This window comes from Anser anser (genome assembly GCF_964211835.1).
Source record: "Anser anser genome assembly, contig: HAP1_SCAFFOLD_410, whole genome shotgun sequence".
NCBI lineage: Eukaryota > Metazoa > Chordata > Aves > Anseriformes > Anatidae > Anser > Anser anser.
This window is the reverse complement of record NW_028154192.1, coordinates 1-26,220: the sequence shown is the minus strand read 5'-3', so window position 1 is coordinate 26,220 and position 26,220 is coordinate 1. Positions and strand designations below refer to the sequence as shown.

The following is a 26,220-nucleotide window of genomic DNA, read 5'->3' as shown; positions in this document are numbered from 1 at the left end:
CCCGCCCCCAACGGGCCCCTTAACGGCCACCGGGCGGGAAGCCGTGAGGAGAAGCGCGGCTCGTTTAGGTCCGGGGAGGGGCCGCGGCGCTAAAAACCGCCCCAAATCGGGCTTTTGGCACAAAAACCGTTAGCTGACCGCACTGCGCATGCGCCCACAGAATGGGCGGGAAGAGGGAGGGGGGCCGGGCGGGAAGGGGGAGGAGGAGGGCGGCGCGCATGCGCAGTAAGGCAGCCGGGCGGGGCGAGCGGTGCGGCGCATGCGCGGGGCGCGCGCGGGCCGTTAGGCGCCCACATCCGGGTCCCCGCGCGGCGCCATCTTTGTGGCGGGTGGAGGAGACGCGTCCAAAATGGCGGCTCCCAAGAGCCCGTAGGCGGCGCGGCGGGCGGGCCCCTCTCGGCCTTTCGGCGAGCCCCGGAGCGAGCGGAGGCGGCGGGGGGCGAGCGAGCGGCGGCGGCGGGCGCCTGCAGGTGCGGGGGGGCCGCGGCCGGGGCGAAGCGGCGCGGGGCGAGGCGGGTGAGGCGGCCGCCGCCATCTTGGGCGGCCTCCCCGGCCTCCTCCCCCCGCCGCCGCCATCTTGGGGCCGGCCTTTAAATAAAGGGGGGGGGGGGGGGGAAAGGGGGGGGGGCAGCAGGCCGCGGGAGGGGGGCGCCGACATCTTCCCTCCCGCTTCGGCCAGGCGCCGCCATCTTGTCCCGAGGAGGAGGAGGAGGAGGAAGAAGAGGAGGAGGAGCAGCCGCAGCGGCAGCAGCGCGCCGCCATCTTGTGTCTCCCTCCCCTTATTGGGTCCCCCCTCAACATCCGGGCACTTGCGGAGCCCCGCCCGCTGAAGGAGCCACATCGGGTAACGGCGGCGGGACGGGCGGCGCCATCTTGGGAGGGAACAGCCGGGTACTGAGATACGGGGGGGGAGGGGGGGCTCGTACGGGGCCCCCCCGCCGCCATTTTGGGGCCCCTCGGGGAAAAAGGGGTGGGGCCGGGTCCGGGGAGGGGGTGGGGCTTGCGGCGGCAGGCAACATGGCGGCGCCCATTGGGGGCTGAGCGCTCCGTACAGCGCGCAGCAATCGGGGCTGGGAGATCCGCTAAGCGAGGAGACAGCGGCGGGGGTAAAACGGGGAGCGGGGGGGTCGCGGGAAGCGGGGGGGGCGGCTCCGGTTGGGTTTGGTTATGGAGAATTAGGGAGGGGGTCCTTTTAAGGGCCTCCCGTGTGGCCACGCCCCCTCGGCGGCCGTCATGGCGGCGCCCAGCGGCTGCCGTACGGCGCGGGCTGGGCCCCGGGGCCGGGCCTAGCGCCCCCCGCCCGCCCCACGCCGCCCTGGGGCGCCCCCGCCGCGGCGCTTGCCCCATCCCCGGTGCCGCCCCCCAAGATGGCGGCGCCCAGTCCCCGCCCCCCAAGATGGCGGCGCCCAGTCCCCGCCCCCCAAGATGGCGGCGCCCAGTCCCCGCCCCCCAAGATGGCGGCGCCCAGTCCCCGCCCCCCAAGATGGCGGCTCCCGCCTCGGAGCTGCCTTTCGTACAGCTCCCCGCCCGTAAGGGGGGGACGACGCCGGGCCGGGCGCGGGTTTCTCGCCGCCGGTGCCCCCTCCCTGAGCGGCGGCGGAAGCGGGGGGAGGCGGGCGCCATATTGAGCAGGCCGCGGTCCCTCCCAAGATGGCGGCGCCCACTGTGCAGCGGGGCGGCGGGGCGGTGAGGAGGGGCGGCGGCGGCGCTGGGAGGGGGCAACACGGGGCGGGGGACAAAGCGGGGGGGGGGGGGGGAGTAACGGGGAGGTCCCGGTGCCGTTTGGTCGGGGGGCGCCCCGGTTCCGCGCTCCCTCCCAAGATGGCGCCGCGACCTCCCCAAGATGGCGCCGCCCGTGCGCCCAAGATGGCGCCGCCCTCTCGGGGGGGTGGTGGTGGGCGGGGCTTCGGGAGACTCCGCCCACCTCCGGCGTCCCGCCCTCCCCCGCGCGGCGCGGAGGAGACGAGCGCCGCAAGATGGCGGCTCCCAGGGCGGCGTGAAGGCGCCCGCCGCCGCCCCCAGGCCCCGCCTCGCCGTCCCCGGGCCCCGACGGAAGCCGCGAGGGGCCGCGAGCCGCCGCCGGGCGGGTGCGGACGGGAGCCGGGAGGGGGCGGCGGGCGGAGGGGAGCGGCGGGAGGGGGCGGCGGGGGGGGGAGGGGGGGGCAGGGCGCCGCCATTTTCCGCCCGGGCAGCGACAAGATGGCGGCTCCCAGGGCCCGGCGGGGGGGGGAGGGGGCCCGAGGGGGCGGGGGCACGGGGAGGGGCGGGGGGGGAGGGGGGGTTGCTAGGGGGCACTTGGGTTGCTAGGGGCAGTTAGTTGGCCCCGGGGGGGGGGAATTGGGTCCATAAGGGGCAATTAAATGTTTGGGGGGGGCAATTGTATTGTTAAGGGGCAGTGGGATTGCTGGGGGGGGCAATTGGGCTCCCGGGGGGGCAATTGTATTGTTAGGGGGCAGTTAGTTTGCCCCGGGGGGGTAATAGGGCTCCCGGGGGGGTAATTGGGTTGTCCGGGGGGCAATTGTATTGTTAAGGGCTATTGGGGTTGCCGGGGGGGGCAATTGGGCTCCCGGGGGGGGGCAGTTGTATTGTCGAGGGGCAGTTAGGTTGCCCCGGGGGGGCAGTTGGGTTCCCGGGGGGGGCAGTTGGGCTGCCGGGGGGCAATTGGGTTGTTAGGGGGCAATCGGGCAACCCAGGAGGGTAATTGCATTGTTAGGGGGCAGTTAGGTGTCTGGGGGGGGCAATTGGGCTGGCGGAGGGGCAACTGTATTGTTAAGGGGCAATTGGGATGCCGGGGGGGGCAATTGTGTTGTTAAGGGGCAGTTATGTTGCTGGGGGGGGCAATTAGTTTGTTATGGGGCAGTTTAATTGCCCCGGGGGGGCAGTTGCATTGCCGGGGGGGGCAACTGCATTGTTAAGGGGCAGTTAGGTGTCGGGGGGGGGGCAGTTGAGTTGCCGGGGGGGGGCAATTGTATTGTCATGGGGCAGTTACGTTGCTGGGGGGGGGGGGCAATTGGTTTGTTATGGGGCAGTTCAGTTGCCGCGGGGGGGGGCAGTTGCATGGGGGGGGCAGATAGCTTGGAGCGGGGCAGTTGCATTGTTTGGGGGGGGGGGGTGAGGAGTGGGGCAGTTCTGATGCCGGGGGGGGGGGCAATTATAACGCGGGGGGGCAGTTATAGCACCGGGGGGGGGCGCTGCCCACGATTCCCTGGTCCTGGGGGGGGCGGTTGTGGGAGTGTATGGGGGGGGGGCAATTAGGGGGGGGCAATTAGCGGGGGCAATTAGCGCAGCCGGATTGCATCGCCCCGGGGCAGGGAGGGACGAGGGGAGCGGCTGCCCCCCCCCGCGGTGGGTGTTACGGGGGGGGGGCTGAGAATTTGGGGGGGGGTGAGAATTTGGGGGGGGGGGTCCCCGAGGATTTGGGGGGGGGGCTGCGAGGATTTGGGGGGGGGGGCTGTGAGGATTGGGGGGGGGCTGTGAGGATTTTGGGGGGGGGCTGCGAGGATTTGGGGGGGGTCTCTGAGGATTTTGGGGGGGGGTCCCTAAAGACTTGGGGGGGGGGGGCAGGTCTTTGGGCAGCACCCAAAAGCGTCGGGGGGGGGGGGGGGGCTCAACATCGATTACAGCCTGAAAATAATTGGGGGGGGGGGGCTAATTTGTGTATTGTGCCCCCCCCCGAATCTAAATGGGGGTTCATTAGCGCCGGTAATTAATTATTTTGGGGGGGGGGGCACACAAATGGGGGGGGTACAGAAACGGGGGGGTCACGGGGGGACAGACTGGGGGGGCTCCCCTTTGCCGGCGCGGTTCTGCCCCCCCCTAACTGCCCCCCCCCGCCCCCCCCAGGAGAGGCAGAGGGCCCCGATGGCCGCCCCGGCCCCGGGCGGGGGCCCCCCCGGCGCCCCCCCCCGCGCTGCAGCCGCGCTGGCGGCGGGTGGTGGGCTGGTCGGGGCCCGTCCCCCGCCCCCGGCACGGCCACCGCGCCGTCGCCATCAAGGAGCTCATCGTCGTCTTCGGCGGCGGCAACGAGGGCATCGTGGACGAGCTGCACGTCTACAACACCGGTGGGCGCGGGGGGGGGCAAAAAGTTGGGGGGGGGGCATTTGGGGGGGTATGGGGGGGTTGGGGGGGTAACTGGGGGAATGGGGGGAGAAATGGGGGGTGTGGGGGGGTAACTTGGGGGTAAGTGGGGGTAACTGGGGGCATCGTGGACGAGCTGCACGTCTACAACACCGGTGGGCGCGGGGGGGGGCAAAAAGTTGGGGGGGGGGGCATTTGGGGGGGTATGGGGGGGTTGGGGGGTAACTGGGGGGAATGGGGGGGAGAAATGGGGGGTATGGGGGGGTAACTGGGGGTATTGGGGATAACTGGGGGGTATTGGGGGTAACTGGGGGCATCGTGGACGAGCTGCACGTCTACAGCACTGGTGGGCGCGGGGGGGGGGGGGGGGGGCAAAAAATTGGGGGGGGGCACGGGGGGGCAGTTTGGGGGGGTTGGGGGGGAGAAATGGGGGAATGGGGGGGAGAAATGGGGGGTATGGGGGGGTAAGTGGGGGTAGTGGGGGTAACTGGGGGCATCGTGGACGAGCTGCACGTCTACAACACCGGTGGGCGGGGGGCACGGGGGGGGCAAAAAGTTATGGGGGGGGCATTTGGGGGGGCAACTGGGGGGGGTTGGGGGGGTAACTGGGGTGTATGGGGGGGAGAAATGGGGGGTGTGGGGGGTAATTGGGGGTAACTGGGGGCATCGTGGACGAGCTGCACGTCTACAGCACTGGGGGGGGTGCGGGGGGGGCAAAAAGTTGTGGGGGGGGCACGGGGGGCAACTGGGGGGGTTGGGGGGGTAACTGGGGTGTATGGGGGGTAACTGGGGGTAGTGGGGGTAACTGGGGGCATCGTGGACGAGCTGCACGTCTATAGTACTGGGGGGGCACGGGGGGGCAGTTATGGGGGGGGCATTTGGGGGGGTTGGGGGGGATAAATGGGGAATGGGGGGGAGAAATGGGGGGTGGGGGGTAACTGGGGGTAGTGGGGGTAACTGGGGGTAACTGGGGGCACCGAGGGCGTTGTGGACGAGCTGCACGTCTACAGCACTGAGGGGGGGGCACGGGGGGGGCGCTAAAAATGGGGGGGGGGGGCACAGGGGGGCAATTGGGGGGGTAAGTGGGGGAGGAGCGGGGCAGTACCGGGGGCAAATGGGGGCACTGCCCCCCCCGTGCCCCCCCCCGCTCTGACCCCCACTTTTTGCCCCCCCCCCAGCTACCAAACAGTGGCTTTTCCGTGGGGTTTTTGTGGGGTTCCTGCAAGTTTTTTTTATGGTCTTTTTCTATTTATGGGGTCCGGACGCCCCGGGGTGCCCCCCGTGCACCCCCCCCTGTTCTGACCCCCTCCTTTTTGACCCCCCCCCGCTTTTTGACCCCCCTGCTACCAAACACTGGTTTATCTGGGGGTTTTTATGGGGTCTTTATAGGGCTTTTATGGGGGTTGTAAGGTTTTTTTTATGGGGTTTCCCCACCTGTGGGGCCCAGACACCCCGGGGTACCCCCCTGTGCCCCCCCCGTGCCCCCCCCCCAGGCTCTGACCCCCCCAATTCCCCCCCCCAGCCCCCACCCGGTGCCTTTTCCATGGGGTTTCTATGGGGTTTTTGTGTCTTTTTTGATGGGATTTCTCCGTTTATGGGGCCCAGACGCCCCGGGGTGCCCCCCCGTGCCCCCCCCCGGCTCTGACCCCCCCCTTTGCCCCCCCCCAGCCACCAACCAGTGGTTCATCCCGGCGGTGCGGGGGGACATCCCCCCCGGGTGCGCCGCCTACGGCTTCGTGTGCGACGGGACGCGGCTGCTGGTCTTCGGGGGCATGGTGGAGTACGGCAAGTACAGCAACGACCTCTACGAGCTGCAGGTGGGGGGCAAGGGGGGGCGCGGGGGGGGCACGGGGCGGGGGGGCGCGGGGGGGTGTGGGGATGGGGGGGGGGGTACGGGGGGGAGGCCCCAAGGGGGATGGGGGGGGCACGGGGGTGCTGGGCAAGGGGGGGGGTGCGAGGATGGGGGGGTATTGGGGGGGCACAAAGTGTTGGGGGGGCACGGGGGGGGTATGGGGGTGGAGAGACCCCAGGGGTGGGGGGTCAGGGATGGGGAAGGGGGGCTATGGGGAAGGGGGGGCAATGGGAAGGGGGGGCCATGGGGGGGGCCAGGGACGGAGGGGCGGGGGGGGCTATGGGGAAGGGGGGGCAATGGGAAGGGGGGGCTGTGGGGGGGGCCGGGGATGGAGGGGCGGGGGGGCACGGGGTGTTGGGGGGGTACAGGGGATGGGGATGGGGAGGGGGGGTGCTGGGGGGGACATGGGGGTGGGGGGCAAGGAGGGGGGCAGGGGGATGGGGGGGCTATGGGGGGGGTGGGGAGGGGGTCCTGAGGTTGGGGGGGGCGTGGAGATGGGGGGGGGCTCGGGGTTGAAGGGACCCCCAGAGATGGGGGGGTTGTGGGGACGGGGGGGGCGCAGGGGTGGGGGGGGGGCTCTGGGGATGGGGGCACACCCTGGGGGGGGGGGCTGGAAGTGAAGGGGGGGCTGTGGGGCTGGGGGGACCCACGGGGACACGGGGGGCGGGGGGCAGGGCCCTGGCCCCCCCCCAGGCCTATTCCCACGCCCCCCCGGCCCCCCCCCCAGGCGAGCCGCTGGGAGTGGAAGCGGCTGAAGGCGAAGACCCCCAAGAACGGGCCCCCCCCCTGCCCGCGGCTGGGCCACAGCTTCTCGCTGGTGGGCAACAAGTGCTACCTCTTCGGGGGGCTGGCCAACGACAGCGAGGACCCCAAGAACAACATCCCCCGGTCAGGGGGGGGGCTTATATTGGGGGGGGGGAGCTGGGGGGGGTTGGGGGGACATTGGGGGGGGTTTGGGGGGATTTGGGGGGGATTTGGGGGGATTTAGGGGCAACAAGCGCTGCTTCTCTGGGGGTTTGCCGAATGACGGCGAAGAAATGACCCCAAGAACGACAGCCCCTGGTTGGGGGGGGGTGTTATATTGGGGGGGGGCTGGGGGAGGGGTTGGGGGAGTTTGGGGGGGATTTGGGGGAGTTTGGGGGGGTTTTGGGGGGATTTAGGGGCAACAAGTGCTGCTGCTTTGGGGGGCTGGCCAGGGACAGCGAAGACCCCAAAAACAACATCCCTTGGCCGGGGGGGGGGTGTTATATTGGGGGGGGGATTTGGGGGGGATTTGGGGGGATATTGGGGGGTTTGGGGGGATATTGGGGGGTTTGAGAGATTTGGGGGATGTTGGGGGGGGTTTGGGGGTTGTTGGGGGGGTTTTGGGGGCTCTCAGTAGGACACCGGGGGCGTTGGGGGGTGTTGGGGGACGTTGGGGGGCATTGGGGGATATTTGGGGGGGGCATTGAGGGGGTGGGAACCCCGCAGAGACCCCCCCAGGACCCGTTTATGGGGCAGGATTTGGGGACAGTTGGGGTCAGGGGGCCCCCAGGGACAGATGGGGACAAGGAGGGGGGGCACAGGGCCCCCAGGGACCTCCAATTTGAGCAGAATTCGGGGAGAATCGGGGTCGCGGGGCCACCGGGAACCGTTTGGGGGGGGATCCCGGGGTTGTGGGGCCGCGGGACCCCCGTGGGGCCCCCCCCCAACCCCCCCCCCAACCCCCCCCCGCAGGTACCTGAACGACCTCTACGTGCTGGAGCTGCGGCCGGGCTCGGGGGTGGTGGCGTGGGACATCCCCATCACCTACGGCGTGCTGCCCCCCCCCGCGAGTCCCACACCGCCGTGGTGTACGGCGAGCGCGACAGCCGCCGCGCGCGGCTCCTCATCTACGGCGGCATGAGCGGCTGCCGCCTCGGCGACCTCTGGACGCTCGACATCGGTGAGGGGCCTTTTGGGGTGAAAACGGGCGGTTTTGGGGTCGATCCGAGCGGTTTTGGGGCTGATCGGAGAGGTTTTGGGGTTTTTATGGGGGTTTTATGGGGGTTTTTGCGATGCCGCCGCGCGCGGCTCCTGGTCTACGGCGGCATGAGCGGCTGCCGCCTGGGCGACCTCTGGACACTCGACATCGGTGAGGGGCCTTTTGGGGTGAATTCAGGCGATTTTGGGGCCACTCCGAGCGGGTTTTGGGGCTGATTCAGGAGGTTTTGGGGTTTTTATGGGGTTTTTTGCGATGCCGCCGCACGCGGCTCCTCATCTACGGCGGCATGAGCGGCTGCTGCCTGGGCGACCTCTGGACGCTCGACATCGGTGAGGGGCCTTTTGGGGTGAAAACGGAGGGTTTTGGGGCCACTCTGAGTGGTTTTAGAGTTTTTTTAGGACCTTGGACATCAGTGATTAGCCTTTTGGGTGAATCTGGGCGACTTTGGGGCCACTCCAAGTGGTTTTAAGGTTTTTATTGAGATCCTTGACATCGGTGAGGGGCCATTTGGGGTGAATTCAGGTGATTTTGGGGCCGCTCTGAGCAGTTTTGGGGTTTTTATTGGGATCCTCAACATCGGCGAGGAGCCTTTTGGGGTGAATCTGGGTGATTTTGGGGCCACTCTGAGCGGTTTTGGGGTTTTTTTAGAACCCTTGACATCAGTGAGGGGCCTTTTGGGGTGAAAACGGGCGATTTTGGGGCTGATCTGAGAGGTTTTGGGGTTTTTATTGGGACCCTCGACATCGGTGAGGGGCCATTTGGGTTGAAAACAGGCAATTTTGGGGCCGCTCCAAGCGGTTTTGGGGCTGATCGGAGAGGTTTTGGGGTTTTTATGGGGGTTTTCTTGGGGTTTTTGCGATGCCGCCGCGCGCGGCTCCTCGTCTACGGCGGCATGAGCGGCTGCCGCCTGGGCGACCTCTGGACCCCGGATATCGGTGAGGGGCCTTTTGGGGTGAATTCAGGCAATTTTGGGGCCGATCCGAGCGGTTTTGGGGTTTTTATGGGGGTTTTTGCGATGCCGCCGCGCGCAGCTCATCTATGGCGGCATGAGCGGCTGCCGCCTGGGCGACCTCTGGACCCTCGACATCGGTGAGGGGCCTTTTGGGGTGAATTCAGGCGATTTTGGGGCCGCTCCAAGCGGTTTTGGGTTTTTTTTGGGACCCTCGACATCGGTGAGGGGCCTTTTGAGGTGAAAACGGGCGACTTTGGGCTGATCTGAGAGGTTTTGGGGTTTGTATTGGGACCCTCGACATCGGTGAGGGGTCTTTTGGGGTGAAAACGGGCGATTTTGGGGTCACTCTGAGCGGTTTTGCGGTTAATCGGAGAGGTTTTGGGGTTTTTATGGGGGTTTTCTTGGGGTTTTTGCGATGCCGCCGCGCGCGGCTCCTCATCTACGGCAGCATGAGCGGCTGCCGCCTGGGCGACCTCTGGACCCTCGACATCGGTGAGGGGCCTTTTGGGGTGAATTCGGGCGGTTTTGGGGCCATTCCAAGTGGTTTTAGGGTTTTTATAGAGATCCTCGACATCAGGGAGGCGCCTTTTGGGGTGAATTCAGGCGATTTTGGGGCTGAGCTGAGTGGTTTTGGGTTTTTTTTTTAGGACCTTTGACATGGGTGAGGGGCCTTTTCGGGTGAATTCGGGTGATTTTGGGGCCACTCGAAGTGGTTTTAGGGTTTTTTTAGGACTTTGGACATTAGTGAGGGGCCTTTTGGGGTGAATCTGGGCGACTTTGGGGCCACTCCAAGTGGTTTTAAGGTTTTTATTGAGATCCTCGACATCGGTGAGGGGCCATTTGGGGTGAATTCAGGTGATTTTGGGGCCGCTCTGAGCAGTTTTGGGGTTTTTATTGGGATCCTCAACATTGGCGAGGAGCCTTTTGGGGTGAATCTGGGTGATTTTGGGGCCACTCCAAGTGGTTTTAGGGTTTTTATTGAGATCCTCGGCATCGGTGAGGAGGCTTTTGGGTGAATTTGGGCGATTTTGGGGCCAATCCGAGTGGTTTTAGGGTTATTTTAGCACCCTTGACATAAGTGAGGGGCATTTTGGGGTGAATTCGGGCGATTTTGGGGCCGCTCCGAGCGGTTTCGGGGTTTTTATGGGGTTTTTTGTCGTGGCAGAGACGCTGACGTGGAATAAGCCCAGCCTGAGCGGGGTGGCACCGCTGCCGCGCAGCCTGCACTCGGCCACCACCATCGGCAACAAGTGGGTGCCAAAATGGGTGGGGGGGGCACAAAATGGTCCTGGGGGGGCCCCAAATGGGCTGGGGGGGTGGCCCTGAAATAGTCCCCGGGGGTGTGGGTCCCCAAAATGTTCCCAGGGGGGTCCCCAAAATGTTCCCAGGGGGTCCCGAAATGGCCCCGGGGGGTCCTCAAGTGGTCCTGGGGGTCCTAAAATGGTCCCGGGGGGGGGGCCCTGAAATGTCCCCCCCAACCCCCCCAGATGTCCGTGTTGGGGGGCCGGGTGCCACCGGGGATCCCCGAATCTCCCCCAGGGCTCTGCGGGGAGGACTCCTCATGCTCCTACCCCCCCCATACCCCCCCATACCCCCCTTAAACAAAATTTGGGGTTCCCCGGACCCCCCCTCCCCAAAATCCCCCCCCCCAGATGTCCGTGTTGGGGGGCCGGGTGCTGCTGGGGATCCCCAAATCTCCCCCAGGGCTCTGCGGGGAGAACTCCTTGCGCTCCTACCCCCCCCGAAACCCCCCCATACCCCCCCCTTAACCAAATTTTGGGGTTCCTGGGCCCCCCCTGGACCCCCCCCCTCCCCAAAATCCCCCCCAGGATGTCCGTGTTCGGGGACTGGGTGCCGCCGGGGATCCCCAAATCTCCCCCAGGGCTCCGTGGGGAGGACTCCTTGTGCTCCTACCCCCCCCCATATCCCCCCATACCCCCCCCTTAACCAAATTTTGGGGTTCCCCTGCCCCCCCCCCTCCCCAAAATCCCCCCTCCCCAGGATGTACGTGTTCGGGGGCTGGGTGCCGCTGGTGATGGACGACGTGAAGGTGGCGACGCACGAGAAGGAGTGGAAGTGCACCAACACCCTGGCGTGCCTCAACCTGGGTGAGACACCCCCCGGACCCCCCCGAACCCCCCAAAAAAAACCCAAAACGCCCTAAAACGCGGGTTTTTCTCCCCAGACTCGATGGCGTGGGAGCCCATCCTGATGGACACCCTGGAGGACAACGTCCCGCGCGCCCGCGCCGGGCACTGCGCCGTGGCCATCACCACGCGCCTCTACATCTGGAGCGGGCGCGACGGCTACCGCAAGGCCTGGAACAACCAGGTCTGCTGCAAGGACCTCTGGTACCTCGAGACCGGTGAGTCGGGGGGGGACGCGCCCCCCCCCGGCACCCCCAAACCGCCGGGGGGGGATACGGGGGCGCGCAGGGCCGTTATTGGGGTCCACGGCCCTGGTATCGGGGTGCGCAGCCCCTTTGGGGGCATGCAGAGCCATTATGGGGGCGTGCAGCTCTGGTATTGGGGTGCACGGCCCTTTTTGGGGTGCGCAGGGCTGCTATGGGGGTGCGCAGCTCTAGTATCGGGGTGCACGGCTCCCTATCAGGGTGCACAGGCCCGTTATGGGGGTGCGCAGCTCTAGTATCGGGGTGTATGGGCCCTTTTGGGGTGTGCAGGGCTGTTATGGGGGCGTGCAGCTCTAGTATCGGGGTGCACGGCCCCTTTTGGGGTGCGCAGGGCCGCTATGGGGGTGCGCAGCTCTAGTATTGGGGTGCACGGCTCCCTATCAGAGTGCACAGACCCGTTATGGGGGCGTGCAGCTCTAGTATTGGGGTGCACGGCCCCTTTTGGGGCACGCAGGGCCGCTATGGGGGCACGCAGGGCCGTTATTGAGGTCCGCGGCCCTGGTATTGGGGTGCACGGCCCCTTTTGGGGTGCGCAGGGCTGCTATGGGGGTGCACAGGGCCATTATGGGGGTGCACGGCTCCATATCAGGGTGCACAGCCCCTTTTGGGGCACGCAGGGCCGTTATGGGGGCGCACAGGGCTGTTATGGGGGCACGCAGCTCTAGTATTGGGGTGCACGGCCCCTTTTGGGGTGCGCAGGGCTGCTATAGGGGTGCGCAGCTCTAGTATTGGGGTGCACGGCCCCTTTTGGGGTGCGCAGGGCTGCTATAGGGGTGCGCAGCTCTAGTATTGGGGTGCACGGCCCCTTTTGGGGTGCGCAGGGCTGCTATAGGGGTGCGCAGCTCTAGTATTGGGGTGCACGGCTCCATATCAGGGTGCACGGCCCCTTTTGGGGTGTGCAGGGCCGCTCTGGGGGCGCGCAGCCCCCCGTTGGTAGCCTGCAGCATGCTCAGCTCTTTTTCTCTCTCCCCCCCACCCCATTTCTCTCCCCCCCACTCCCCAACCCCCTTTTTCTCTCCCCCCTACCCCCCACCCCCAACCCCATATTTTTCTTTCCCCCCCACCCCGTAACCTTTTTCTCTCCCCCGAACCCCCTTTTTCTGTCCCCCCCACCCCATTTCTCTCCCTCCCCTCTCCCCCCCACCCCCTTTCTCTCCCCCCACCCCCCAACCCCTTTTTCTCTCCCCCTCCCCATTTTTCTCCCTCTCCTCTCCCCCAACCCCTTTTTCTGCCCCCCCACCCCATATTTTTCTCTTCCCCGAACCCCCTTTTCTGTCCCCCCACCCCATTTCTCTCCCTCCCCCTCTCCCCCAACCCCTTTTTCTCCCCCCCCACCCCATAACCCCTTTTTCTCTCCCCCCAACCTCCTTTTACTCTCTCTCCCTACCCCCCCACCCCATTTCTCTCCCCCCCACTCCGCAACCCCCTTTTTCTCTCCCCCAACCCCCTTTTTCTCTCCCCCCACCCCATTTCCCCCCCAACCCCCTTTCTCTCCCCCCCGAACCCCCTTTTTCTCTCCCCCTACCCCCGCACCCCCTAACCCCATTCTTTTCTCCCCCCCCACCCCCTTTCTCTCCCCCGAACCCCCTTTTTCTGTCCCCCCCACCCCATTTTTCTCCCTCCCCTCTCCCCCCACCCCATTTCTCTCCCCCCAACCCCCTTTTTCTCCCCCCCCACCCCATTTCTCTCCCCCCCACCCCATTTCTCTCCCCCTACCCCCGACCCCCATAACCCCATTTTTTTCTCTCCCCCACCCCGTAACCCCTTTTTCTCTCCCCCCCCACCCCATAACCTTTTTCTCTTCCCCGAACCCCCTTTTTCTGTCCCCCCACCCCCTAACCCCATTTTTTCTCCCCCCCCACCCCATAACCCCTTTTTCTCTTCCCTGAATCCCATTTTTTCTCCACCCCCCACCCCGTAACCCCTTTCTCTCCCCCCCGAACCCCCCCTTCCCCCCCCCCCCCCGCCCCGCAGAGCGCCCCCCCGCGCCGGCGCGCGTGCAGCTGGGTGCGCGCCAACACGACGTCGCTGGAGGTGAGCTGGGGCGCGGTGCCCACGGCCGACTCCTACCTGCTGCAGCTGCAGAAGTACGAGCTGCCCCCCGCCGCCCCCGCGCCCCCCCCGGTGCCCTCGGTGCCCGCCAACCCCCCCAAGAGCCCCGCGCCCGCCGCCGCCGCCCCCGCCGCCCCCCCGGCCCCCCCCCCGCAGCAGCAGCAGCCCCTGGCTCCCGTGGGGCTCACGCTGCTGCCCGCGAGCGCCGCCGCCGCCGCCCCCCCGGCGCCCCCCCCCGCCGCCGCCGCCGCTACTGGTGCTGCTGGCGGCGCTACTGGTGGCACTGGTGCCGCCGCCGCCGCGCTGCAGGTGCTGCCCCCTGGGACCGGCGCCGCCGCCAGCCCCCTGCCCGCCGCCGGTGCGGCGCGGACCCCCGGTGAGGTTTGGGGGGGGGCCGGGGGGGGTTTGGGGGAGTTGGGGGGGGTTTGGGGAGTTGGGGGGCTGGGGGGGTTTGGGGGAGTTGGGGGGGGGGTTTGGGGGAGTTGGGGGGGGGGTTTGGGGGAGTTGGGGGGGGGGTTTGGGGGAGTGGGGGGGGGTTGGGGGGGGGTTGGGGGAGTTGGGGGGGTTTGGGGGAGTTGGGGGGGGAGTTGGGGGGGTTTATGGGGGCAGGGGGAGGAAGAGGGGACGTGGGGGGGCTTGGGGACGAAGGGGGGATGTGGGGACTTGGGGGGGTTATGGGGGTGGGGGGGGTTATGGGGGTTTGGGGGGATTTAGGGTTGGGGGGTTACGGGGACACGGGGGACCTGGGGACAAAAGGGGGGACGTGGGGGGATGTTGGGGGGGTTGTGGGGGTGTTGGGGGGCTTGGGGAGAAAGGGGAGATGTGGGGGGGTTGTGGGGGTGGGGGGGCCTTGGGGACAAAAAGGGGGGGTTATGGGGACTCGGGGGGCTTGGGGACAAAGCAGGGGTTAGGGGGACATTGGGGGATTTAGGGTTGGGGGGGTTACGGGGGTGTGGGGGCCTTGGGGACAAAGGGGGGGCTCGGGGGGTTTTGGGGACATGGGGGGACTTAGGGTTGGGGGGGCTGTTACGGAGCTGTGGGGGGCTCGGGGACAAAGGGGGGCCCACGGGGATGTGGGGGGACCCCGGACGCCCCCCCCGCTGACCCCCCGCGCCCCCCCCCAGGCGTCCCCGCGGTGCTGAAGGTGACGGGCCCCCCCCGCGGCGGCGGGGCCCCCCTGGTGACGGTGCGCTCGGCCCGGGCAGCCGGGCAAGGCGCCGGTGACGGTGACGTCCCTGCCCGCCGGCGTGCGCATGGTGGTGCCCAGCCAGAGCCCCCAGGGCACGGTGAGCGGGGGGGGGACACGGGGGGGTTGGGGACGTGGGGGGGATGTGGAAGGGACACGGGGGGGGGGACACGGGGGGGGTTGGGGACACGGGGGGGGTTGGGGACACGGGGGGGGTTGGGGACATGGGGGGGGTTGGGGACACGGGGGGGTTGGGGACAGGGGGGGGGTTGGGGACACGGGGGGGGACACGGGGGGGGTTGGGGACACGGGGGGGGGGGCACGGGGGGGGTTGGGGACATGGGGGGGACGTGGAGGGGACATGGGGGGGGACACGGGGGGGGTTGGGGACACGGAGGGGACATGGGGAGGGTTTGGGGAGGGGATTTGGGGACACGGAGGGGACATGGGGATGGGGGGGGAGGCAGGGGGGGACACGGAGAGGATTTGGGGACACGGGGACGGGGAGGGGACACGAAATGGAGGGGACACGGAAGAGGTGGGGACAGGGAAAGGACACGGGGACACAGGGGACACGGGGGGGTTGGGGAGGGGATTTGGGGACGCGGAGGGGGCAGGAGAGCACGGAAGGGGAGGGGACACAGGGGACATGGGGGGGATTGGGGGACAGGGAAGGGACTTGGGAGCACAGAAGGGATGGGGACACGGAGGGGACACGGGGACAGGACGTGGGGAGGGGGAAGGGACGTGGAGGGGACACGGGGAGGGATTTGGGGACACAGAGGGGACTTGGGGGGTACAGAAGGGATGGGGACAGGGGGAGGGGACACGGGGGTGGGGAGGGGACACGGGGAGGGGATTTGGGGACGTGGAAGGGACGTGGACACAGAGGGGACATGACACGGAGGGGACACGGGGAGGATTTGGGGACACGGAGGGGACGTGGGGGGGGACACAGAAGGGCTGGGGACAGGGAAAGGACACGGGGACATGGGGGGACACGGAGGGGATTTGGGGACACACGGAGAAGGGACGGGGACGTGGGGGGGAATGGGGTGGGGTGGGGGGACACAGGGGGACATGGAGGGGACGCGATGAGACGTGGGGACCCAGAGGGGACATGGAGGGGACACGGGGGACACACGGAGGAGATTTAGGGCCATAAAGGGGACGCGGAGGTGGTGGGACACAAGGGGACATTGGGGCCTGAGGGGACATGGGGGGGACACGCAGAGGTTAAATACGGCAGGAGGTGGCTGTGGAGGGGACACGAGGGGACATTGGGGCAGGAGGGGACAGGGAGGGGACACGGGGACACCCAGGGGACACGGTGGGGGGCACAATGGGACATGGGGACATGGAGGGGACGCAACAAGATGTAGAGACCCGGGGGGAGATGGAGGGGACACAACGGGACGCGGGGACACCGAGGGGACACCATGGGACATGGGGACACGCAGGGGACACCCAGGGGACACAGGGACATGGAGGGGACACGGAGGGGACCCAACGAGTGCCCTTGGGGCACACAACGCAATGCGGGGCCACCCAGGAGCCCCGGGGCCGCGTCCCCCCAGTGTCCCCGAGGTGCCACCCCACGTCCCCGGGTGCCCCCCGATGTCCCTGGGGGGCCAGCTGACGTCCCCCGATGTCCCCCCCCCGTCCCATGCCCCCAGGTGATCGGCAGCAGCCCGCAGATGAGCGGCATGGCGGCGCTGGCGGCGGCGGCGGCGGCCACGCAGAAAATCCCCCCGGCGTCGGCGCCCACCGTGCTCAGCGTCCCCGCCGGGGCCACCATCGTCAAGACGGTGGCCGTCACCCCCGGGCCACCACGCTGCCCGCCACCGTCAAGGTGGCCTCGTCCCCGGTCATGGTGAGGGCCCGGGGACGTTATTTGGGGTGGGGGGTGGGGGGGCGCAAGGATTTGGGGACACTTGCACCCAGAGCAGGGACAGGGGCACCGATTTGGGGATGTTTTTTGTCCCCAAAGGGGACAGGGACACCGATTTGGGGATGTTTGGCCCCCAGAGGGGACAGGGACACCGATTTGGGGACATTTGCCCCCAAAGCAGGGGCACCGACAGGGATGAGGACACCGATTTGGGGACGTTTGCCCCCAAAGGGGATAGGGACACCAATTTGGGGATGGGAACGCACATCTGGGGACATTTGCCCCCAAAGTGGTGACGGGGATGCAGATTTGGGGACATTTCCCCCAAATCAGGGACACCGACGGGGTCAGGGATGCAGGTTTGGGGACATTTGTCCCCAAAGTGGGGGCACTGAGTGGGACGGGGAAACCAATTTGGGGATGTTTTCTCCCAGAGGGGACAGGGACACCAATTTGGGGACGTTTGGCCCCAAAGCAGGGGAACTGACGGGGACAGGGACACAGCTTCGGGGACGTTTGCTCCCAAAACAGGGGCACCGACGGGGTTGGAGACACAGATTTGGGGACGTTTGTGCCCAAAGTGGGGGCACCAACGGGGACACGGATTTGGGGACATTTGCCCCCAAAGCAGGGGCACCGACAGGGATGGGGACACAAATTCGGGGATGTTTGCCCCCAAAGTGGGGACACCAACAGGGACAGGGACACCGATTTGGGGACGTTTGCCCCCAAAACAGGAATGGGGACACCTATTTGAGGATGTTTGCCCCCAAAGTGGGGGCACCAGTGGGGACAGGGACACAGATTTGGGGACATTTGCCCCCAAAGTGGGGATGAGGATGCAGACTTGGGGACATTTGCCCCCAAACTGGGGAAGCCGATGGGGTCAGGGACACTGATTTGGGGATATTTGCCCCCAAATTGGGGAAACCAATTTGGGGACGTTTGCCCCCAAAGCAGGGACGCCGACAAGGACAGGGAAACCAATTTGGGGCCATTTCCCCCCAAACTGGGGAAGCCAACGGGGTCAGGGACACTGATTTGGGGACATTTGCCCCCAAAGCAGGGACACCAGTGGGGTCATGGATTTGGGGACATTTGCCCCCAAAGGGAACAGGGGGGACACCGATTTGGGAACATTTGCCCCCAAATTGGGGAAGCCGGTGGGGTCAGGGACACCAATTTGGGGACATTTGCCCCCAAAGGGGACGGGGACACCAATTTGGGGATGTTTTCCCCCAAAGGGGACGGGGACACCAATTTGGGGACGTTTGCCCCCAAAGGGAACAGGGGCACCAATTTGGGGACATTTGCCCCCAAATTGGGGAAACCAACGGGGTCAGGGACACCAATTTGGGGACGTTTGCCCCCAAAGGGGACGGGGACACCAGTTTGGGGACATTTGACCCCAGAGGGGATGGGGACACCGATTTGGGGACGTTTGCCCCCAAAGGGGACGGGGACACCGATTTGGGGACGTTTGCCCCCAAAGCAGGGACGCCGACAAGGACAGGGAAACCAATTTGGGGACGTTTGCCCCCAAAGCGGGGCCACCACCGGGCACGCCAATCTGGGGCCATTCCCCCCCAAAGCGCGCGCACCGCCGCGGCCACCGATCCGGGGCCTTTTTCCCCTAAACTGATGTGCCCCCCCCCCCTTCCCCCAGGTGAGCAACCCGGCCACGCGGATGCTGAAGACGGCGGCGGCGGCGGTGGGGACGTCGGGGGGGGCGCCGGCCACCAACACGGGCACGCGGCCCATCATCACCGTGCACAAGTCGGGGACGGTGACGGTGGCGCAGCAGGCGCAGGTGATGACCACGGTGGTGGGGGGCGTCACCAAGACCATCACCCTGGTCAAGAGCCCCATCTCCGTGCCGGGGGGCAGCGCCCTGGTGAGTCGGGGGGGGGCCCGCCCTGTAAATATTCTGCTTTTGGGGGCGTTAAATGGGCCGGGGGGGGCTAACCCCATAGATCATCAGGTTTTGGGGGGTTAAATGGGCTGGGGGGGTCTTAATCCTGTAAATTGCCTGGGTTTGGGGGACCAAATGGTCGGGGGGGGGTCCTAACCCCATAAATCCCCTGGGTTTGGGGGGGTTAAATGGCCTGGGGGGGCCTAACCCCGTAGATCGTCAGGTTTTGGGGGGTTAAATGGGCTGGGGGGGGCCTAACCCCATAAATCCCCTTGTTTTGGGGTACCTGAGGGGCTTGGGGGGGGGTCCTAACCCCATAAATCTCCCCGTTTTGGGGGGATTAAACAGGGTCCTAACCCCGTAAATCACCTGGTTTTGGGGGGGTTGAATGACCTGGGGGGGTCCTAACCCCATAAATCTCCCGGTTTTGGGGGGATTAACTGGCCGGGAGGGGTCCTAACCCCATAAATCTCCCGGTTTTGGGGGGATTAACTGTCTGGGGGGGTCCTGCCCCCCCGACTGCCCCCCCAGATCTCTAACCTGGGCAAGGTGATGTCCGTGGTGCAGACCAAGCCCGTGCAGACCTCGGCCGTCACCGGGCAGGCGTCCACCGGGCCGGTCACCCAGATCATCCAGGTGAGCCCCCCCTAATTAACACCGCTAATTAATCTTCTCCTAATTAACCCCGTCACCCAGATCATCCAGGTGAGCCCCCCCTAATTAACACCGCTAATTAATCTTCTCCTAATTAACCCTGTCACCCAGATCATCCAGGTGAGCCCCCCAGTTAATTAACACCCCTAATTAACCCCCCCCAATTAACCCCATCACCCAGATCATCCAGGTGAGCCCCCCAATTAATTAACACCCCTAATTAACCCCCCCAATTAAACCCATCACCCAGATTATCCAGGTGAGTCCCCCAATTAATTAACACCCCTAATTAAGCCCATCACCCAGATTGTCCAGGTGAGCCCCCCCAGATCCCCCTCCCCAAATTAACCCTTCCCTTTCCAAATTACCTCTTCCCCTCCCCAAATTAACCCTTCCCTCCCCAAATTAACCCTTCCCTCCCCAAATTACTCCCAATCCCCCCACCCCAAAATTAACCCCTTCCTTTCTGAACCCCCCCCCCCCTGCAGACCAAGGGGCCGCTGCCGGCCGGGACCATCCTGAAGCTGGTGACGTCGGCGGACGGGAAGCCCCCCACCATCCTGAGCACCACACAGGCGGGGGGGGCGCCCCCCAAGCCCACCATCCTGGGCATCAGCAGCGTCTCGCCCAGCACCACCAAGCCCGGCACCACCACCATCATCAAGACCATCCCCATGTCGGCCATCATCACCCAGTCGGGGGCCACCGGTGAGCGCCGGGGGGCCGCCGGGACCGCGGGGGGGGCGCACAGGGACCACCCTGACCCCCTCCTTTCGTCCCTGTGTCCCCCCCCCCTCCCCCAAGGCGTCACCAGCAGCCCCGGCATCAAGTCGCCCATCACCATCATCACCACCAAGGTCATGACGTCCGGCACCGGCACCCCCGCCAAGATCATCACCGCCGTCCCCAAGCTGGCCACGGGCCACGGGCAGCAGGGGGTGACGCAGGTGGGCACCAGGACCCCCCCCCACTACCCACGGCACCCCCCCACCTCTCCATTTTCGTCCTTTTTTTTTTTTTTAACCTTTTTCCCCCTTTTTTAGGTGGTTCTGAAGGGCGCCCCCGGGCAGCCGGGCACCATCCTGCGCACGGTGCCCATGGGGGGCGTCCGCCTGGTGACGCCCGTCACCGTCTCGGCCGTCAAGCCCACCGTCACCACGCTGGTGGTGAAGGGGACCACGGGTGAGCGCTGGTGGCACCCCGGGGGGCGTCCTGGGCTGGGGGTGTCCCCTGTGTCCCCCCCCCCCAGACATCGGTTGGGGAGGGGGGCGAGGGGCGCCCTGAGCTCCACGCGTTCCAATAACGGCACGAGGGGACGACCTTGGGGCACCCCCACCGTGGGGACGTCCCCCCCGCTGCCACCCCCCAGAGGTGACAGGCGTCCCGTGTCCTCCCCCCCCCGCAGGTGTCACCACGCTGGGCACGGTGACGGGCACCGTGTCCACCAGCCTGGCGGGGGCCGGGGGCCACAGCACCAGCGCCTCACTGGCCACCCCCATCACCACGCTGGGCACCATCGCCACGCTCTCCAGCCAGGTCCTCAACCCCGCCGCCATCACCGTCTCGGCCGCCCAGACCACCATGACGGCCGCCGGCGGGCTCGGCACGCCCACCATCACCATGCAGGTGAGCGCCGCGGTCGCCGGGGGGGGCCCCGGGGGTGGCATGGGGGGCTTGGGGTCACCGGAGACCCGTGGGTGCTTGGGGACACGGCCATGGGGTTGGGTAGACGTGGTCACGGTTGGTGTAGACGTCATGGGGTTGGGTAGATGTGGTTGTGGTTGGTGTAGACATGGCCATGGGGTTGGGTAGACGTGGTCATGGTTGACGTAGACGTGGCCATGGGTCATCGGCAGGACCTCGGGGGTCATCGGGGGACTTGTGGTCACCAGACACCCATGGGTGCTTGGGGACACGGCCGTGGGGTTGGGTAGACGTGGTCATGGTTGGTGTAGGTGTCATGGGGTTGGGTAGACACGGCTGTGGTTGACGTAGACGTGGCCATGGTTGGCGTAGACGTGGTCATGGTTGACGTAGACGTGGCCATGGGTCATCGGCAGGCCCTTGGGGGTCAACGGGGGACTTGTGGTCACCAGACACCCATGGGTGCTTGGGGACACGGCCGTGGGGTTGGGTAGACACGGTCATGGTTGGCGTAGATGTCATGGGGTTGGGTAGACACGGCTATGGTTGGCGTAGACGTGGCCATGGTTGGCGTAGACGTGGCCGTGGTTGGCGTAGACGTGGCCATGGGTCATCGGCAGGCCCTTGGGGGACACTGGGGGACTTGTGGTCACCAGACACCCATGGGTGCTTGGGGACACGGCCATGGGGTTGGGTAGACATGGCTATGGTTGACGTAGACGTGGCCATGGGTCATCGGCAGGCCCTTGGGGGACACTGGGGGTCTTGTGGTCACCAGACACCCATGGGTGCTTGGGGATGGGGCCGTGGGGTTGGGTAGACATGGCCATGGGTTGCATAGATGTCATGGGGTTGGGTAGACGTGGCCATGGTTGACGTAGACGTGGCCATGGGTCATCGATAGGACCTTGGGGGTCATCGGGGGTCTTGTGGTCACCAGAGACCCATGGGTGCTTGGGGACAAGGCCGCGGGGGTTGGGTAGACGTGGCCATGGCTTTGGGTGGACGTGGCCACGGGTGGCGTAGACGTGTCCGTGGGCCACCCCCAGGCCCCTTGGGACCTCCGGGTGCGGAGCAACATGACAACGGGGCCCAGCGTGGGGTGGGGGACCCCGACGGGGGTCCGGGGGTGCCGGGAGGGGCGCGCAGTGTGGGTGACGCCGCGGGCGGGCGGCAGCCCGTGTCCCAGCCCACGCAGGTGACGCTGATCACGACGCCGAGCGGGGTGGAGGCGCAGCCGGTGCACGACCTCCCGGTCTCCATCCTGGCCTCCCCCACGGCCGAGCAGCCGGCGGCCGCCGCCGCCTTGGCCGAGGGCGGGGGGCAGGCGGAGGGGACCCCCGGCACCGTCACCCTGGTGTGCTCCAACCCCCCCTGCGAGACCCACGAGACCGGCACCACCAACACCGCCACCACCAGCGTGGTGGCCAACGTCGGCACGCTGCCCCCCGGCGCCGGGCAGCTCCAGCTCCTCTGCGAGAGCCCCCCCGAGGGGCTGCCCCCCGGTGCCGCCGCCGGCACCGCCGTCAGGGTGTGCGCCAACCCCCCCTGCGAGACCCACGAGACCGGCACCACCAACACCGCCACCACCGCCGGCGCCCGGCTCTGCGCCGAGGAGAGCCGCGAGGCCGCGCCGCGCCGCGCCGCCCCCTGCGCCACCCAGCAGACCGCCGCCACCGGCACCACCATGACGGCGCGGGCGCTGCCGTGCTCGGCGCCCGCCGGCGACGCCGCGACCGCCGCCGACGCCGTCGCCCTGGTGTGCTCCAACCCCCCCTGCGAGACCCACGAGACCGGCACCACCAACACCGCCACCACCACCACGGCGGCCGGATCGCGGTTGGGCGCCGGCGCTCCCGGGGACGGCCAGGCGACGGCTGCCGGCACCGCGGCGCCGTGGCCGTGCTCCAACCCCCCCTGCGAGACCCACGAGACCGGCACCACCAACACCGCCACCACCACCACGGCGTCAGGCTCGCGGCCGTGCTCCGGCACCGCGTGCGAAGGTCAGGAGACGGGGACGGCCGCCGACGGCGCCGCCACCGCGCTGCCGCCGGGGGCCCGGCCGTGCTCCAACCCCCCCTGCGAGACCCACGAGACCGGCACCACCAACACCGCCACCACCGCCTGCTCCTGCCCGGGCCGCGAGCTGCCCGGCGCCCCCTGTGCCACGCAGCAGACCGCGGCCACCGGCACCACCATGACGCCGGCCGTGGCCCACGGCGACCGCACCGGGGACAGAACCCGGCCGTGCCAAACCCCGGCGGCGCCGTGGCCGTGCTCCAACCCCCCCTGCGAGACCCACGAGACCGGCACCACCAACACGGCCACCACCACCACGGCCTCGGGCGACGGGCCCGGCGCGGCCGCCGGCGCCGCGGCCGCCAGCACCAGCACCACCAGCAGCACCGCCGCGGCGCCGTGGCCGTGCTCCAACCCCCCCTGCGAGACCCACGAGACCGGCACCACCAACACCGCCACCACCACCACGGCCTCGGGGGCGCGGCCGGGGTCCGGCACCGACACCGGCGGCACCGCAGCGAGCGCCTCGGGGGCCCGGCCGTGCTCCAACCCCCCCTGCGAGACCCACGAGACCACCACGGCCACCACCACCACGGGGGCCGGGGGGGCCGCCGAGCAGGGCCCCCCCCCGCCCCGCGACGCCGCAGCCGCCGGCACCACCACCGCCACGCCAGCCGAGGGGGCGCCCCCCGCGGGCCCCCCCAGCCCCACGCCGCCCCCCCCGGCTGCTCCAACCCCCCCTGCGAGACCCACGAGACGGGGACGACCCACACGGCCACCACCGTCACCGCCAGCATGGGCGCCAACCAAGGTGACCCCGCGGCCCCCTCCCCGATTTGGGTGGGGGGGGGCTCTGCCCACCCCCCCCCTCACACCTCGCTCACCCCCCGCCCCAAATCTCTCCCCGCAGACCCCCCCCCGCCGGCTGCCAACGGGCAGGGGGAGCCCGAGCCCCCCCCCGGGGAGGGGTCCCCCCCCGGCGCCCCCAGCCCCGGTGCCGCCGGAGCCCCCCAGCCCCGGGCGGTGACCACCGTCACCCAGTCCACGCCGGCCCCCGGGCCCGCCGTGCCGGTGAGTGTTGGGGGGGGGGGGCTTGGGGGCGTTTGGGGGGTGTATGGGCGGGCGTTGGGGGGTCCTGGGGGCATTTACAGGGACATCGGGGGTATTTGGGGGGGGCTCGGGGGCATTTGGGGGGACATTGGGGGGGCTTGGGGGCATTTGACGGGGGGTTGGGGGCATTTACGGGGACATTGGGGGCATTTGGGGGGGCTTGGGGGCATTTACAGGGACGTCGGGGGTATTTGGGGGGGCTCGGGGGCATTTGGGGGGACACTGGGGGGGCTTGGGGGCATTTGAGGGGGGGTTGGAGGTGTTTGGGGGGACATTGAGGGCATTTGGGGGGGGTTGGGGGCATTTGGGGGGGGTTGGGGGGGCTTGGGGGCATTTGACGGGGGGTTGGGGGCACTTACAGGGACATTGGGGGCATTTGGGGGGCATATTGAGGGGGCTTGGGGGCATTTGGGGGGGCTTGGGGGACATTGGGGGTATTTGGGGGGGTATTGGGGGGGCTTGGGGACATTTGAGGGGACACTGGGGGGGCTTGGGGGCATTTCCAGGGAAATCGGGGGCATCTGGGGGGGGCTCGGGGGCATTTGGGGGGGGGTTGAGGTTGAGGTGGGAGACTTGGGGGGGGGCTTGGGGACATGGGGGGATCACAGGGGGGGGTTATGGGGGGGGCAGAGGAATTTGGGGGGGCCATTTGGGGACGCTTTGGACTCACCCACTGACCCCCCCCCCAGAGCATCTCCTCGCTGACGGAGCCCCCCCCGGCACCCCAAGAGCCCCCCGCCCCCCCGGAGCCATCCCCCCCGGAGCCCCCCGCCACCTCCTCCACCCCCCCCACCCCCCCGCCCCCCCCATCCTCCGGGACCCCCCCGGCCCCCCCAGCTCCTTCCTCCTCCTCCTCCTCCTCCGCCACCGCCCCCCCCGGCTCCCCGGAGCCCCCGGGGGCCTCGCCGGTGGTCCTGGCCCCCCCCCAGCCCCCGGCGGGGGGGGCGGGCGAGGGGCTGGCGCTGCCCCCCGAGCTGATGGCGGAGGCGCCCCTGGGGGGGCCGGGGGGGCCGGGGCTGACCCCCGAGGAGCTGGCGGTGACGGCGGCGGCCGAGGCGGCGGCGCAGGCGGCGGCGGCCAGCGAGGAGGCGACGGCGCAAGCCCTGGCCATCCAGGCCGTGCTGCAGGCGGCCCAGCAGGCCGTGCTGGGTGAGGGGGGGGAATTGGGGGGGGCTGGGGGGGTCTGGGGGGGCCATGGGGGCGTTATAGGGGGTACGGGGGGGTTTGGGGGGGATACGGGGGCCAAATGGGGCAGCATAGGGAGGATTTGGGGGGGAAATGGGAGGTTTAGGGCGAAATGGGGGGGTTATGGGGGGGGTGGGGGAGGTACGGGGGTCCTGGGGGAGATTTGGGGGGGCAGTGGGGGGGGGCAGTGGGGCAAATGGGGGGGGGGGAGATAGGAGACCCTGGGGGGGGGGCACAGCTTCCTGGGCGCCCCCATAACCCCCCCGTAACCCCCCCGTAACCCCCCCATAACCCCCCCGTAACCCCCCGTAACCCCTCTCCTTCCCCCCCCCCAGGCGCAGCGGAGCCCCTGGACAGCGGCGAGCCCGGGGGGGCCCCCCCCGCCCCCCCCGACCTGCCCCCCCTGGGCGCGACCCCCCGAGGGCCCCCCCGGGGCCATCCCCATCGTGCTGACGCAGCAGGAGCTGGCGGCGCTGGTGCAGCAGCAGCAGCTGCAGGAGGCGGCCGCCGCCGCCGCCGCCGCCCCCCCCCCGGCCCCCCCCCAGACCGCCGGGACCCCCCCGGCCCCCCCCCCGCCCCCCAGGCCCCCCCCCGGCCGCCGCCGCCCCCCCCCAGCTGCCCACCGAGGCGCTGGCCCCCGCCGACAGCCTCAACGACCCGGCCGCCGACGCCAACGGGCTGGGGGAGCTGGGGGGGGCCCCCGGGACCCCCGGAGGGCTGCTGCCCCCCCCCGCCGACGGTGAGAGCTCGGGGGGGGGCTTGGGGGGGGATATTGGGGGGAGCTGGGGGGCTGGGGGGGGGGCGGGACCCCTGGTGGGCTGCTGCCCCCCCCTACTGACAGAGTTGGGAGGGGGGGGGGTTGGGGGAGATTTGGGGGGGTTGGGGGGGCTGGGGGGGGGCAGCTGGGTTTGGGGGGGGTCCCAATTAATGGGGGGGCACCTGGATATGGGGGGGGGGTCCCAATTAGTGGAGGGGGGTCCCAATTAATGGGGAGGGGGGGCTGGATATTGGGGGGGGTTGCCAATTAATGGGGGGTCCCAATTAATAGGAGGGCACCTGGATATGGGGGGGGGTCCCAATTAGTGGGGGGGGTCCCAATTAATGGGGGGGGGCTGGATATTGGGGGGGTTCCCAATTAATGGGGGGGGTCCCAATTAATGGGGGGGCACCTGGATATGGGGGGGGTCCCAATTAATGGGGGGGGTCCCAATTAATGGGGGGGGCCTGGGTATTGGGGGGGTTGCCAATTAATGGGGGGGTCCCAATTAATGGGGGGAATCCCAATTAATGGGGGGGGCTGGATATTGGGG

At 68.3% G+C, this 26,220-nt stretch overlaps 1 protein-coding gene across 1 annotated transcript; it reads left to right on the top strand.

Moving 5' to 3' along the window:
- Positions 1 to 203: 203 nt before the first annotated feature.
- HCFC1 (host cell factor C1) lies at positions 204 to 25,649 on the top strand (the record flags this gene model as incomplete). The annotated part of the gene is given in 29 exon segments (XM_083852752.1): positions 204 to 470; positions 680 to 891; positions 3,844 to 4,061; positions 5,746 to 5,894; positions 6,657 to 6,817; positions 7,646 to 7,737; positions 7,740 to 7,853; positions 10,010 to 10,094; positions 10,846 to 10,952; positions 11,030 to 11,209; positions 13,229 to 13,260; positions 13,262 to 13,682; positions 14,431 to 14,504; positions 14,506 to 14,592; positions 16,169 to 16,316; positions 16,319 to 16,365; positions 18,050 to 18,277; positions 18,827 to 18,931; positions 19,438 to 19,657; positions 19,754 to 19,896; positions 19,993 to 20,131; positions 20,355 to 20,575; positions 21,771 to 23,273; positions 23,276 to 23,426; positions 23,526 to 23,686; positions 24,415 to 24,874; positions 25,246 to 25,324; positions 25,326 to 25,508; positions 25,510 to 25,649. Coding segments are annotated over 29 exon segments (6,112 nt in total), but the record flags the coding sequence as incomplete, so codon positions are not given.
- Between the last annotated feature and the right edge of the window lie 571 nt (positions 25,650 to 26,220).